This window comes from Jaculus jaculus, chromosome X (genome assembly GCF_020740685.1).
Source record: "Jaculus jaculus isolate mJacJac1 chromosome X, mJacJac1.mat.Y.cur, whole genome shotgun sequence".
NCBI classification, from domain to species: domain Eukaryota; kingdom Metazoa; phylum Chordata; class Mammalia; order Rodentia; family Dipodidae; genus Jaculus; species Jaculus jaculus.
The window spans coordinates 3,952,083-3,966,234 of record NC_059125.1 but is presented as its reverse complement, the minus strand read 5'-3'; the positions used below and the strand labels follow the sequence as shown (position 1 = coordinate 3,966,234).

Genomic DNA, 14,152 nt, shown 5'->3' with positions numbered 1-14,152 from the left:
TTTAATTCACGTTGAAAATGGAAAAATAAAGACATATTGGCACATAACTGAAAAATCTCAATTAAAAAAATATTTTATTTATTTTCAAAGAGAGAGAAAGAGAATGAAAGAAAGAGAGAGAGAGAAACAGAATGACAGAGAGAAAGAATGGGCACACCAGAGCTTCTTGCCACTTCAAAGAAACTCCAGATGCATGTGCCATTTTGTGCACCTGGCTTTATTTGGATACTGGGAAATCGAATCTGGGCTATCAGCTTTATAAACAAGTGCCTTTAACCACTGAATAATTTCTCAGCCCCCACCCCAAATCACAATCTAAAAAAAATTATCTATTTATTTATTTGAGACAGAGAAAAAGAGATGGAGAAGAAGTGTGCCAGGGCTTTAAGCTGCTGCAAACAAACTCCAGGTATATGTGTCCTTGGCTTACATGGGTCGTGGGGAATCAAACCTGGGTCCTTTGGCTTTGCAGGCAAGCACCTTAACCACTAAGCCATCTCTCCAGCCACCCCCCCAATCACAATTTTTGAAAATCTTAACTCTCAGCTCATTTACATTCTTTTTGTTTGTTTGTTTGTTTTTTGAGGTAGGGTCTCACTCTGGTCCAGGCTGACCTGGAATTAACTCTGTCATCTCAGTGTGGCCTTGAACTCATGGCAATCCTCCTACCTCTGCCTCCGGAGTGCTGGGATTCAAGGCATGCACCACCACACCTGGCTTCATTTACATTCTTTTTTAAAAAATTTTTTTTTGTTCATTTTTTATTTATTTATTTGAGAGCAACAGACATAGAGAGAAAGACAGATAGAGGGAGAGAGAGAATGGGCGCGCCAGGGCTTCCAGCCACTGCAAACGAACTCCAGACGCGTGCGCCCCCTTGTGCATCTGGCTAACGTGGGACCTGGGGAACCGAGCCTCGAACCGGGGTCCTTAGGCTTCACAGGCAAGCACTTAACCGCTAAGCCATCTCTCCAGCCCTCATTTACATTCTTTAAAAAGATAACATGCTGGGCATGGTGGTGCATGCCTTGAATCCCAGGACTTGGGAGGCAGAGGTAGGAGGACCTCTGTGAGTTCAAGGCCACCCTGAGATGACAGATTGAATTCTAGGTCAGCCTGGTCTAAAGACCCTACCTCAAAAATCCAAACAGAAAAAAAAAAAATACACACACACACACACACACACACACACACACACACACACACACAACATGGGGGCTGGAGAGACAGCACAATTATGAGGGCCTGAGAGTGCTTAGTTCAAGTCCTAGAATCTATGTAAATGTCTGGCATGGCCATACATGCCTGTAATCCCAGTCCCATAGGGAACGGAGACTGGAAATTCTTGGCACTCTAAAAACTATTGTATATCTGGAACTAAAGAGACTCTATCTCTAGGAAACAACTGGATAAGCAATGGAAGGGAGAACCCAACATTCTCTGGTCTGCTATGCTTTCTGCATACACATGTGCATAAACTGCACACATGCACACACCTACTACATACATACGTATAAAAGAAGTATAACATAAGCCGGGCATGGTGGCACACGCCTTTAATCCCAGCACTCGGGAGGCAGAGGTAGGAGGATTGCCATGAGTTCAAGGCCACCCTGAAATGACAGAGTTAATTCCAGGTCAGCCTGGACCAGAGTGAGACCCTACCTCGAAAACCCACAAGACAAAAAAAAAAAAGAAGTATAACATAAATTTTACCATTGGAATTTTTAAAACTCTTTATTGACAAGTTCCATAAATATAGACATGCTCATAATCCCCTCCTACAACTCCCGAATCTCCCCTCCATGGAATCCCTTCTTTCCAACTAGTTTATCTTCTATTTTGATGTCATTTCCCCCCCTCCTATTTAGGTGGTCTTGTATAGGTAGTGTCAGCCACTGTGAGGTCATGAATATCAAAGCCACTTTGTTTGTGGATGACAGCATTGTTGTCCTCCCCTTCCATTGGCTCTTACAGTCTTTCTGCCACCTCTTCTTCAATGGTTCCTGAGCCTTGGAGGACTATCTATGTCTCACTAAGATCTTAACACTCCACTATCACTTCTGAGCACTTTGGCCCTTTTAAGTCACCCTAATGGTCACAACCATCTGAAAAGAGATATGCAAGGTGGCATATGGGTTTGGAGTTCATTTGCAGTGGCTGAGGCGCTAGCATGCCCACTCTGTATGTGCCTCTTCTCTCCCAAATAAATAAAGAAAAATAAAATAGTATTCAATATTTTCATTTATAATTTATATAATTTTATATGCAATTCATATAAATTTTATATTTTATATTTTTATGTATTTATATATTTATTTATTTGAGAGAAAAAGAGAGAATATGAGTGTTCCAGGGCTTCCAGCCATTGCAAATTTACTCTAGACACATGCACCACCATGTGCATCTGGCTTAAGTGGGTACTGGGGAATGGAACCTTGGTCTTCAGACTTCAGAGGCAAGTGCCTTAACTGCTCAGTCATCTCTCCAGACTTCATTTTTAATTTTGAAAAATAGAAACAGATTTTGTACCCTAAAGTATAGAAGTAACTGACTGCCTACTAAAGAGAATTACCCATCACTGAACTATAGCTACCAGCATAGCTGAACTATTATTTAAAAATACTTTGTGTGGAGGGTACTTAATAGGTTGATATTGTATATATGTAAATACAGTGATTGTTAAGGGGAGGTAATATGATGGAGAATGGAATTTCAAAGGAGAAAGTGTGGGGGGGGAGGGAGGGAATTAACATGGGATTTTTTTTTATAATCACGGAAAATGCTAATAAAAATTTTTAAAAAGGAAAAAAAAAGAAATGGAACTAGCCTAGATGTCTATCAAAAGATGGAAGAATGCTGGGAGTGGTGGCGCACGCCTTTAATCCCAGCACTCTGGAGGCAGAGGTAGGGGGATCGCCATGAGTTCGAGGCCACCATGAGACTGCATAGTGAATTCCAAGTCAGTCTGGGCTAGAGTGAGACACTACCTTGAAAAACCAAAAATAAAAAAAAAAAAAAACTTTGTGTGAAGGTATAGTGCTACAATGAAATAAGAACAAAAGTACGGTTTTAGATTGTGCAGGAGAATACAAAGGGATTGTAATAGTCGATATACTATTTGGAAGACATTTTATTGAGAAGCTTTTGCTGCTTGATTTAGAGAACATAAGCAGTTGTTGACAGGTCAAGTTAACTATATTGTATTTAGGCTCGAGGACCCCCCAAAGTTTTCAAAGTATTGTCTGCTTTGAGAACTTTTCTGGATATAGATGAGCTTTTTCCCATTTCTTCTGGAAAAACACAAAACATATGAAAAGCAGTCATGCTTTTGAAAGATGTTTTTGAACTTCTCAGAGCCCCAGATATAGATAAAAGCTCAAAAGGAGAATGGTTTTCTCTATATTAGCATCCTCTATTTTGTCCAATAAGGCTTTGCAACATGTCTAACACCTGTGTATGGGTCTCTGGGATTCCTAAGACCCTGTAATGTCAATCTTTCCTTGTAAGACTCATCTATAGTTGAAAAAATGTACAAATGTGATTTAATAGGCTCGTTTAGAAGACATCAGTCATCAATTAGGCATAGTGGGAAGGAGAGATGGAAAAGGGGACTGTGCAGTTTCCATGAATTGAGGTACAATCTGAGCAGAATCCTGACTGGTACTGACATGCCTGTGAGCCATGCAGTAAGCAGTGTTTGACTAAAATGTGAATTTGTTTTGCAGATGAAATCTGTGTTAATGCCACCAGTGTCAAATAGAGAATTTGACAGCAGCTTAAAGAATAAAGCAAGTTCAAGCAGTGCTACACCAGGGACATCAGAAGATTCCTCATCTGAGCAGTTAACAAAGCATGAATGGGAACAAGTAGGTAATCAAAGCAGTTGCCAGAGTGGCAAGGAAGATATCAACAGTGAGGATATTTTCCCTCCAAATATATAGATGAAAAATTCCTTTATCTTTTTTAAAGTTCTTAGTTGCCTTTATTTTTCAAAAAATTATATATTTGTGTGTATGTATGGGCATACACACACACACACACACACACACACACACACACACACACACACACATATGTTTGAGAGTTTGAGACCAGAGGACAACTTTAAGATGTCTGTGCTCCAGCTCCACCTTCTTTGAGACAGGATCTCTTGCACTGTTTGTTGGAAAAGAACTGGAAGACTACAATCATCAGACTAGCTGGCCTATGAACTTGGGATTCTCCTGGGTCTACCTGCCAATGTCATAGGCTTATTGGGATCACAGGTGCATGCACCCCCTTATATCCTACTTTACCCAAGTTCTGGTGAATTGAACTGGGGCCGGCAGACTTTGCAAGCAAGTGCATTTAACCACTGAGCCATCTCCTCAGCCCAATATTATAAGCAGTCCATGTCATTCTCTGATTTCATCCCTATATTTTTACTTGCAAGATTATTTTCTATGTGTATGTACATATGCATTCATATGTGTGTGTGCACATGTGTGTATGCATGTATATTGAGGCCAGAGGTTGATAGCAGAGGTCTTTTTCAATTTGGTTCCACTTCATTACTGAAGCAATGTCTCTTACTTGAACCTGGGGATCACCGATTCAGCTAATCTATCTTGCCACTTCATCCCAAAGATCCCCAGTCTCCACCTCCTCAATGCTGGGATTATAGGAGGGCAGCCATACCCACCAAACTGTTTTCTCACCAGCAAGTATAAGCAAGAGCTCCGTTTTCTCCACTTTCTTATCAGTACTTGTGGTTTAGTTTGCTTTATCTTTAAGAGTTTAAAGCTAGTACTTCACATCTGATAAGCAACACTCTACCACAGAACTACACCCCAGCTCCTGCCTGATCCTTTAATTATACACATGTGAAATTTCATTGTTGCCTTGATTTATTTTATCTTTTCATGTGTTCAGTACGTGTGATATGCTGTGTATGGGGGTGGTATGTGCACATATATGTGCAGATACAGTACTCCATGTGTGCATGGAGTCCAGAGAAGAACATTGTGTGTCCCTATCCATTGCTCACCCACTTGTTTCCTTGAGATGAAATCTAGTCACTGATTGCAGAGCTTTCCGTTTTCACAAGTCCTAACAATTCTCCACTTTTTGCTCCCCAGGGTTAGGGTTACAGATGTGCATGGCCACACTCATCTACTTACATAGGTTCTGGGGAATCAAACTGTCAGTCTCAGGCCACTACAGGGCCTCATGCTTTGGAAGGAAGTGCTCTTAACCACTGAGAAATCTCTCCAACCCTTGATTTATAAGATATAAAATGATGTAACAAATAGATTTTTGTCAACCTAATCTTATAAAACCTGTATTATCACAGCTTTTCCATTCTAAGGGAAAAAAATGACAAAACACTAGTAAAGTATGGAAAATAATAAACTTTAAGAGTCACAGTTAGAACTTTAAGGTATTTTGCAGGTCAATTGATCCAATTATTCCAGAAAGAATACTTAATCTTTAGTGTAATTACTAACCAAAGGTGCTTGCATTTCAGAAGACAGATTGTTGTTGAGAGAAAAGATATATTTTCTAAGGAAGAATTTGTTTCATCAATATAAGGCTCTTTATAAAATTTTTGTTTGTGAACTCTAGAATTAAATCTTTGTTATAACCACAATCTGGAAACCTAGTCAAGTGAAAAATTTCTAGATAGAAAAAAAAATGAGAATTTGTGGGATGGATTCTGAAAGAGAAGCTGGTTTCTTTTTTTTCCCTCTTTTTTAGAAGCTCATGTCTTAAAAACTTAACCCTTATAAATCCAATACAATGAACAAAATATTGATAGATATATCTTTATTTTATTGACAATGGCTTTGTCCCAAATAAGTAAAGTGATTTGTCTAAGATGACCTAGATAACTACTTGAAGAGGTAACTTCTTGTCCAATACTTCTTTCAGTTCAGCAGTGTTTCAGTATATGTACTGTTTTGAGCAGTGCTAGGGATTTAACCCAGGGTTTTGTGCATGTGCATGCTAGACAAACACTCTGCTATTAAAGGATACCCCCAATCTTTGTTTTCTTGAGACAGAGCTTCACTATATAGCACAGGATGTCCTGGAACTTGTGATTCTCCTGCCTCTGCCTCCTTATAGGCATGTGCTACCATCCATGCCCAGCTATCTATTATCTATCTATCTATCTATGTAAATTCTAACTGTTACATGTGATAAGGGGAGAAAAAGAATTTTATTTTTAAATGCTTTATCATTTACTATCTATTTTGTATCATACATATATTCACTTATCTATACCATTTTATAGGGTTACCCACATAAAATCATGTATGATGTTCTTCAGGGACAGGTGAAATTTTCACTCTAAATTACTGAATCCTCATGTAGAACTTAAACCTTAGTCCTTTCCTAATAAAACACAATTCCTTGTGAATTCTATTTTCTTATACTCTAAACATGAATTCGTGATATAGGAACCAGAGATGACTCAGGAAATGGAAGTGTTATTCTTGTCATAAACACCAGCAAATCCAAGGTGTTTCGTTGTATTTATTTATATGATACAGTTGTGTTCATGTTGGAATTCAACTGGGAAGAAAGGAGACTGCTGGGATTATTCTTCTTTGGGTGATGCCAAATTGCCCTTAATCATCAGATCCTCTCAGTGTCTATGAGCTGGGAGATAGCCACTTACTCCGAAAGCCTGCCCCCCAGATTTTTAGCTATCCAGCACCCATGTAAAGCTTCACAGCTCCACACACACCCATAATTCCAATGTATCTATATGGCAATGAGAGGCAGAGTCAGAAGATTCCTAGAGTTTGTGGACCAGCCAGTCTGAACTTCCCATGGCAAACAAGAGAGACTGTCTCAAACAAGATGGAAGGAGAGGACCAACACCTGGATATTACCTTCTGGCCTTCATGTGTATACCATGACATGTACTCACCCATACACATGCACATGCACATAAATAAGCAACAACAAAACCCCTCAGGGTCTGGTATGAGCCTGGTACACAATTTCTCTAGAGCTAACCCAGTGCTGATCATTCAGGTTGGTTCTCCTGACAGTTCTGCTCTTCTTCATGTTGCACCATACTTTCCCACATTTATTTTGTCACAAAACCTGTAAATGAGTCCACAGTCAAGTTTAGTGGAGCAACCATTTCTGGTCCTCTTCTCAAGACCTGATTTGATCCCAGTAGAGTAACTGAAACTTTTCACTTGTGTGCTTTTTCGTGTCCTCAAAAGGAAAATGTAGAATGTAGAGGAGCTGGAGGTTTAACTTAGAGGTAGAGTGTATGCCTAGCATGTGTGAAACAATTCCCAGCACATGCATGCACACACAGACAGCCAGACATGTATACACACACACAAGACAACAACAGTCAAACATTTAGAATCATACTTGATTAGAACTTTAAAGTATTTTGCAGGTCAGTTGACCTAAGTGCCTAATTGAAAGATTTTATTTTTTTTTAATTTTATTTATTTATTTATTTGAGAGTGACAGACACAGAGAGAAAGACAGATAGAGGGAGAGAGAGAGAATGGGCACGCCAGGCCTTCTAGCCTCTGCAAACAAACTCCAGATGCGTGCGCCCCCTTGTGCATCTGGCTAACGTGGGACCTGGGGAACCAAGCCTCAAACTGGGGTCCTTAGGCTTCACAGGCAAGCGCTTAACTGCTAAGCCATCTCTCCAGCCCTAATTGAAAGATTTTAAAAGCAAGACCCAGAGAATTTCCTCAAGGTTGTCACTATCTTTAGTGACATAGACAATTTTTTCTAAACTTTTGTTAGTTATAGGTGTTTAGGTGTGTGTTTTGAGACAGGCTCTCATGTAGTCTAGGATGGTCTTTAGCTTCCTATATAGTTGAAGCTGAACTTCTAATCTTCCTGTTTCTACCTCCCAAGTTCTGGGGTTACAGACATGTACCACCCCCTCTGGTTGTATGAGAAGATTCTTTTTTTTGGAGGCAAAGGTAAACAAAAACAAGGGATGATTTTTCACAGCTACTAAATATTACGACTTTGGTTATGGTCATTGCTAACTTAGTTATTGCAAATGAGAAAAAAATGAATTAGTGTGCCTGAGGGCATTAATTTATTGTGGAAAGGATACGTGAAAGAGATGAGCATGGAACAATTTTGAAGGAGGAATGAGAAATAACCTTTGTGATACCTTGGGTTAATATTTCTGGCAAATAAATTAGACTATAGATAATCCTTATTTGTAAGTAGAAACCAATTTTTTTTTCTTGTTCCAAGATTGTTGACCTTCTGTGGAGTGACCCTAAAGGCAGAAAAGGCTGTTATCCAAACACAAGTCGAGGAGGGGGCTGCTATTTTGGACCAGACATTACTGCGAAGATTCTTAATAAAAACCAGTTGAAGATGATTATTAGATCTCATGAGTGTAAGCCTGATGGGTATGATATCTGCCATGATGGAAAGGTGAGCTAATATTGCAGATAACATGTGCTTACTGACATCTCACAAGCATAGTCTTTTCTGCACAGAGTAGATCCTATGTAGAAGCCCATGAGAAGATGCCTTTTCTAATGCCAAACAGAAAACAAAGACTGAGAGTTCATATAGATCATTTGGAGGGGCCTCACTGTCCTGAACCCTAAGGGATATTTGGCTTATTGCTTGATCTTCACTAGTCCCAGAAACAGAAATTCTGATACACAACTGTATGAGCTACTTTTCTCATTGCTATAACCAAATACCTGTCAGGAAGTAACTTTAAGGAGGAAGGTTACATTTGGCTCATTTGAGGATATAGTATATCATAATGGGGAAGGCATGGTGGCAGGAGTGTGAGGCTACTTGCTCACATAATTTCCCCCCTGCCTGTCCCAATTCCACTGAGGCCCTCCTCAGCAGTGTTGCTGGTATTCCCTATGGAGTTGTGAGTTATGAATTCTAAGAGTAGCCAGTCAGTCACTGGGGAGGAGGGCAAATGCCTCTGTGTATGCCATCTCAACCTGTGGATCTTACAGTCTTTCTACCCCCTCTTTCACACAATTTCCTGAACTATGGTGGGTATGTTTTAAGACTACTTCAGTGAAAAGCTTCTGGATCTCTGCTTTGGTATGTGTTGAGAATTCTCAGTGCCTGTGTCCTTCACCCTGGCACTGTCAGGCTCACCACTGAAGCAGCACTCCTGCTTGTCTCCCTAATTCTTCTGTGGTTTCACCAGGGCCTTGAATGAGATACATGGGACAGGTTATTTCATTGTCTCATTGTCTTCTGAAAAAAGAAAAATGGACACTCTAATGGAAAAGGAAGCCAGCATATGTTAAATGGGATAAGCATTATTAATTTAGGAAGCTTTTGATGGATGTAGCTCCTCTTTTGGCCAGAGGCTAGTGGGTGCTTGTCTTTGGAGTCCATAATCTTGGTTTCCATAGGATTCTGACCTGGTTCCCTGTTCCAGCTATGTGTTCATTTCCTACGAGTAGATCTCTTAGCCCATCACAAAGCCTGTGGTTACCCACCAAGTCTGTGTGACATCATTGCACTGGTGTGTACATCTTATCAGGATGGTTGCTTCTGAGTAGCTTGGACCCCTGCTTGCTCACACCATTGTTGGATATTTCCCCCTAGTTGTTCATTTAGTGCTTCCCAGCACTAAATAGGCTAACCATTTGGGGACTGGCTTCCTTGAGGATTCCATCCGGGTCTCTCTGTGTTCTGTATCAGCAGCATATGGTGTCTTCAACAATCAGATCTTACCTTTTACCTCTAATGGGTAATGAAGTGCTTTGACAGAAGTCTGTCTTGTTTTGGGGACCTTGCATGTCTGATCAACAGCTCAATATTTCTAGTCCTTGAAGTTATAGGTCAGAGCCAAATGTTTTAATATTAGGCTTCATCCCACTCTCTCCAGGGCCCTTCTTGCCACATGAGGGTTAAACCTTTTAGCCTCCCTTCAAGGAGAAAGGTTTCTATGGTGCCCATTCATGTTGGATGAGTTTTGTGTTTATTTCCCGCAACATTTCTTCCTTCCAAGCCCTCTATCCCGATTGTCTGGACCTCTAGTTGCCTGTCAGATATGCCAGCATCTCATGCTATTCCAGGTTAGGAAGCATGGATGAGGGAGAACATGACAGCGCTTTGCTTTCTGTGCTTATATGAGTTTGCTGAATATGATCTGTTCCACGTCTGTCCATTTTCCTACAAATTTCATTGTATTTTCTTTCTTACAGCTGAGTAGTGTTCCATTGGATAAATGTACCTCATCTTCATTATCCATTCATCCAATGATGGCTCCTGGGTTGATTGTAGTTCTTAGCTATTATGAATTAAGCAGCTATAAACATGGTTGAGCAAATCTCTCTATAGTGAATTGTGGAGCCTTTAGGGTAAATGCCCATTAGGGGAATAACTGGGTCTGTACATGGTAGTTCTATTTTCATCCTTTCCAGGAGTCTCCATATTGATTTCCATAGTGGTTGTACAAGTTTGCCTTCCCACCAACAGCGAATGAGGGTTTCTCTTTCCTCACATCCTCACCAATATATGTAGTCATTGGATTTTTTTTTTCTTTTGAAAGAGAGAGAGAGAGAGAGAGAGAGAACATGAGAACAAGAGAAAGAGAATTAGCATACCATGGACTCAGCCACTGAAATTGAACTCCAGACACTTAAGCCACTTAGTGTTCATGTGTGACTTTGCAGTTGCCTCTCCTTTGTGTGTCTAGCACACATGGGATCTGGAGAAAGATTGAACTTGGGTCCTTAGGCTTTGCAGTCAAGCACCTTTAACCACTAACCCATCTCTCCAGCCCTGTCATTTAATTTTTTAATGAGTGCCATCCTGACTGGAGTAAGGTGAAATCTCATAGTTATTTTTCTTTTAAGATTTTAAAATATTTTATTTATTTACTTAGAGAATGAGAGAGAGAGACATAATAGGTGTTCCAGAGCCCCTAGCCACTGCAAATGAACTCCAGATGCATATACTACCTTGGGAATACGGCTTACATGAGTACTGGGTAATTGAACATGGGTTCTTAGGCCTTGCAGGCAAGCACTTTAACCACTGAGCCATCTCTCTAGCCCTCATAGTTGTTTTAATTTACATTTTCCTGATGGGTTAAGGATGTTGAACATTTCATTACATGTGTATTAACCATTTGTATTTCTTCCTCTGAGAACTCCCTATTCAGGATTCTGCCCCATTTTTTGAGTGGGTTGTTTGAGTTTTTATCATTTAGTGTTTTTTTTTAATTTATTTTGAGGGAGGGAAGGAGGGAGGGAGAGAGGGAGAGAGAGAATGGGCATGCCAGGGCCTTCAGCCATTGCAAATGAACTCCAGATCATGCATCCACTTGAACTCCAGATCATGTATCCCTTGTGTGCATGTGTGACATTGTGCCCTTGTATCAGTTTGCATTTGGCTATGTGGGACCTAGGGATTTGAACAAGAGTTCTTAGGCTTTGCAGGCAAGTGCCTTAACTTCTAAGCCATCTCTCCAGCCCTCATTTAGTTTTCTGAGTTCTTTGTAGATTCTAGATATTAGGCCTATGTCAGTGGTATAGATTGTGAATATTTTCTCCTATCCTCTGGGAAATCCCTTGGGTTTGATTATGGCATGTTTGTGCAGAAGCTTTTAAGCTTCATGAAGTCCCACTGGTTAAATTATGGTTTAATTCCTGGGCTGCTGGAGTATTGTTCAGGAAGTCTTTTCCCACTTCTATAATATGGAGAGTTCTTCCTATTTTTTCTTCAAGTAGTTTAAGAGTTTCAGTTCCTATATTGAGATACATAGGTCTAATTTCATTTTTATACATGTGGTTATTCAATTTTTCTAGCACCATTTGTTGAAGCTGCTGTCTTTTCTCCAGTATATGCTGATGGCTCCTTTTTCAAAGATCAAATACCTATAGTTACTTGACTTAAGGGCTGGGTCCTCAATTCTGTTCCATTGGTCTATGTCTGTTTTTATGTCAGTACCATGCTGTTTGTGTTACAATGGATTTGTAGTATAGTTTTAGATCAATATGGTGACATCTCCAGAGGTTTTTCTTTTGCTGAGAATATGTCAAACATGACATTTTAAACCATAACCATGACACTAAGTATACACACACACATACATTCAACCCCCACCACCACACAGGTTGTTCTTTACTAATTATGAGACAATCCTCATATACAGTGTGATTAAGAATGTATTTTTGCTCACAATGCATATGAAAGACAGCAGTGAATCCAGTTCGCTCTCGTTCTCTTTGTAAACATGCCCTGTATAGGGCAGAAAACAAAAAGCACACTTCCCTTCAATTGGCTGAAGTAATCTCCAGTAGGTTGCCAGCTTTGGTCAGTTTAGCTGTCACTAAGATGAAGTGTTTTATGCTCCTTCACTGATGTTTATAAGGCTGGGAGATGTAAAGACTAAGAAAGTGGTTCTTCTCCTTTTTTTTTATAGTAGACAACAGTAAATAGCATGGAATTCAAAATTGTTTGGCACTTTCTATGGAAAGAAATACTATGCTTTTCTTAACTCTATGGATTCATTTTTGGCTCACACTAATATTGTAAGACGAGTAAGGAAAGTACTTAGGTTCTCTTTGTAAATACAAAATATCAGAGATGTACCTGAAGGGATGTGCTCATTAGGCCAGAACTGGGCCTAAGTTAGGTTTCTATCACTAAATATTATCTTTCTATATTCTACCTTGTCTTTCCCAAGAGAGTGGTCATTATCCCCTATTCTAGCCACGATTTATTGCTCCTAAAATTTTGTGGGAATTAACCCTCTAAATCACTCAGCTTCATGCAAAAGAAACTATTGAACTTACAGAGTTGAATGCTAAGATATTCTGAAGTAAGAAAATAAGGGGATTATTCACTTGAAAAATCAGGGGTTTTACAAAACCAAATATTCAAACACCTGACACTAAAATTGCATACAGAGGTATAGGGCAATGCAGTAAAGCTATTGAATAAGGAGCCAAGAGTTAGTATTCCTGGAGATACTGAGTACAAAACCTTTATTTTTCTTCAGTGGAACAATTAGAAATCATGTCAGACTTGGATAATTTGCAGAGAACATAAGATTTGTTTGATTTCTGCTTTTAAAATAGTTGAGCTGTTTCTGGCCTTATTGAATGAACTTTGAGAACTAATTCTAAGAACCGGACTCTCTTTTTTAAATCAGGTTATTACTATATTTTCTGCTTCCAATTATTATGATGAAGGAAGCAATCGAGGAGCTTACATCAAACTGTGTTATAATACAGCCCCACGGTTTTTCCAGTACCAAGTAACTACTACATCATGCCTGAACCCTCTTCACCAAAGGTGTGTATATTCTTTATTATTATAATGTTTTTTGAGGCAAGCCCAACAGAATGCCTTTTTTTTTAATGTGAGAGTGTGTGAGAAAAAAAGAAAGATAATTGGCACACCAGGGCCTCCAGCCACTATAATTGAACTTAAAACGAGTGTGCCCTCTTGTACACATGTGTGATCTTGCATACTTATGTCACTGTGTGTGTGGTTTACATGGGACCTGGAGAGTCAAACATGAGTCCTTAGGTTTTACAGGCAAGCGCCTTAACCACTAAGCCATCTCTCCAACCCATATATGCAGTTTTTAAAAGGCAGTATCATTTGTATCTTCTGTTCTGTGGTAGTCTTCTTTTATCTCTAAAGATTATATAACATAAATATCACTACAGCTTAGTGTATATGAACCAATTAAATTATTTTCAATAGATAAATAATATTCTATAGCATATATGTAGCATAACAGTTGTAAAGTGACTAAATCTTCAAATGATGACATCCAGATTAGTCCCAGGATTTGGTATTTGGAAATAAGGCTGTAACAAACATTCGAACTCATAAAAATCAACAAACCCCTAAAAGTCCAATTTCAAAAATAGGAAAAGTCCAGGCATGGTGGTGCATGCCTTCAATCTCAACACTCAGGAGACAGAGGTAGGAGGCTTGCTGTGAGTTCAAGACCACCCTGAGACATAGTGAATTCTTGGTCAGCCTGGGCTAGAGCAAGATCCTACCTAAAAATCGTAATAATAAATTAAAAAAAATAAAAATTAGGAAACATACATAAACAGATAATTTTCCAAAGAAGAGTACAATGGTCAGCAGGCATGTAAAGAGTTGTTCAGATTCAAGCACCAATAGTCAGGGAAATGCAAAT

At 39.4% G+C, this 14,152-nt stretch overlaps 1 protein-coding gene across 1 annotated transcript in view; it reads left to right on the top strand.

The window, feature by feature from the left end:
* Ppef1 (protein phosphatase with EF-hand domain 1) overlaps positions 1 to 14,152 on the top strand; it is a 128,856-nt gene that overhangs the window by 95,498 nt on the left and 19,206 nt on the right. Inside the window, exons 11-13 of the mRNA XM_045140717.1 lie at positions 3,729 to 3,869; positions 8,242 to 8,427; positions 13,145 to 13,287. Coding sequence (XP_044996652.1) covers positions 3,729 to 3,869; positions 8,242 to 8,427; positions 13,145 to 13,287 — 470 coding nt within the window. The remainder of the gene's footprint in view (positions 1 to 3,728; positions 3,870 to 8,241; positions 8,428 to 13,144; positions 13,288 to 14,152) is intronic.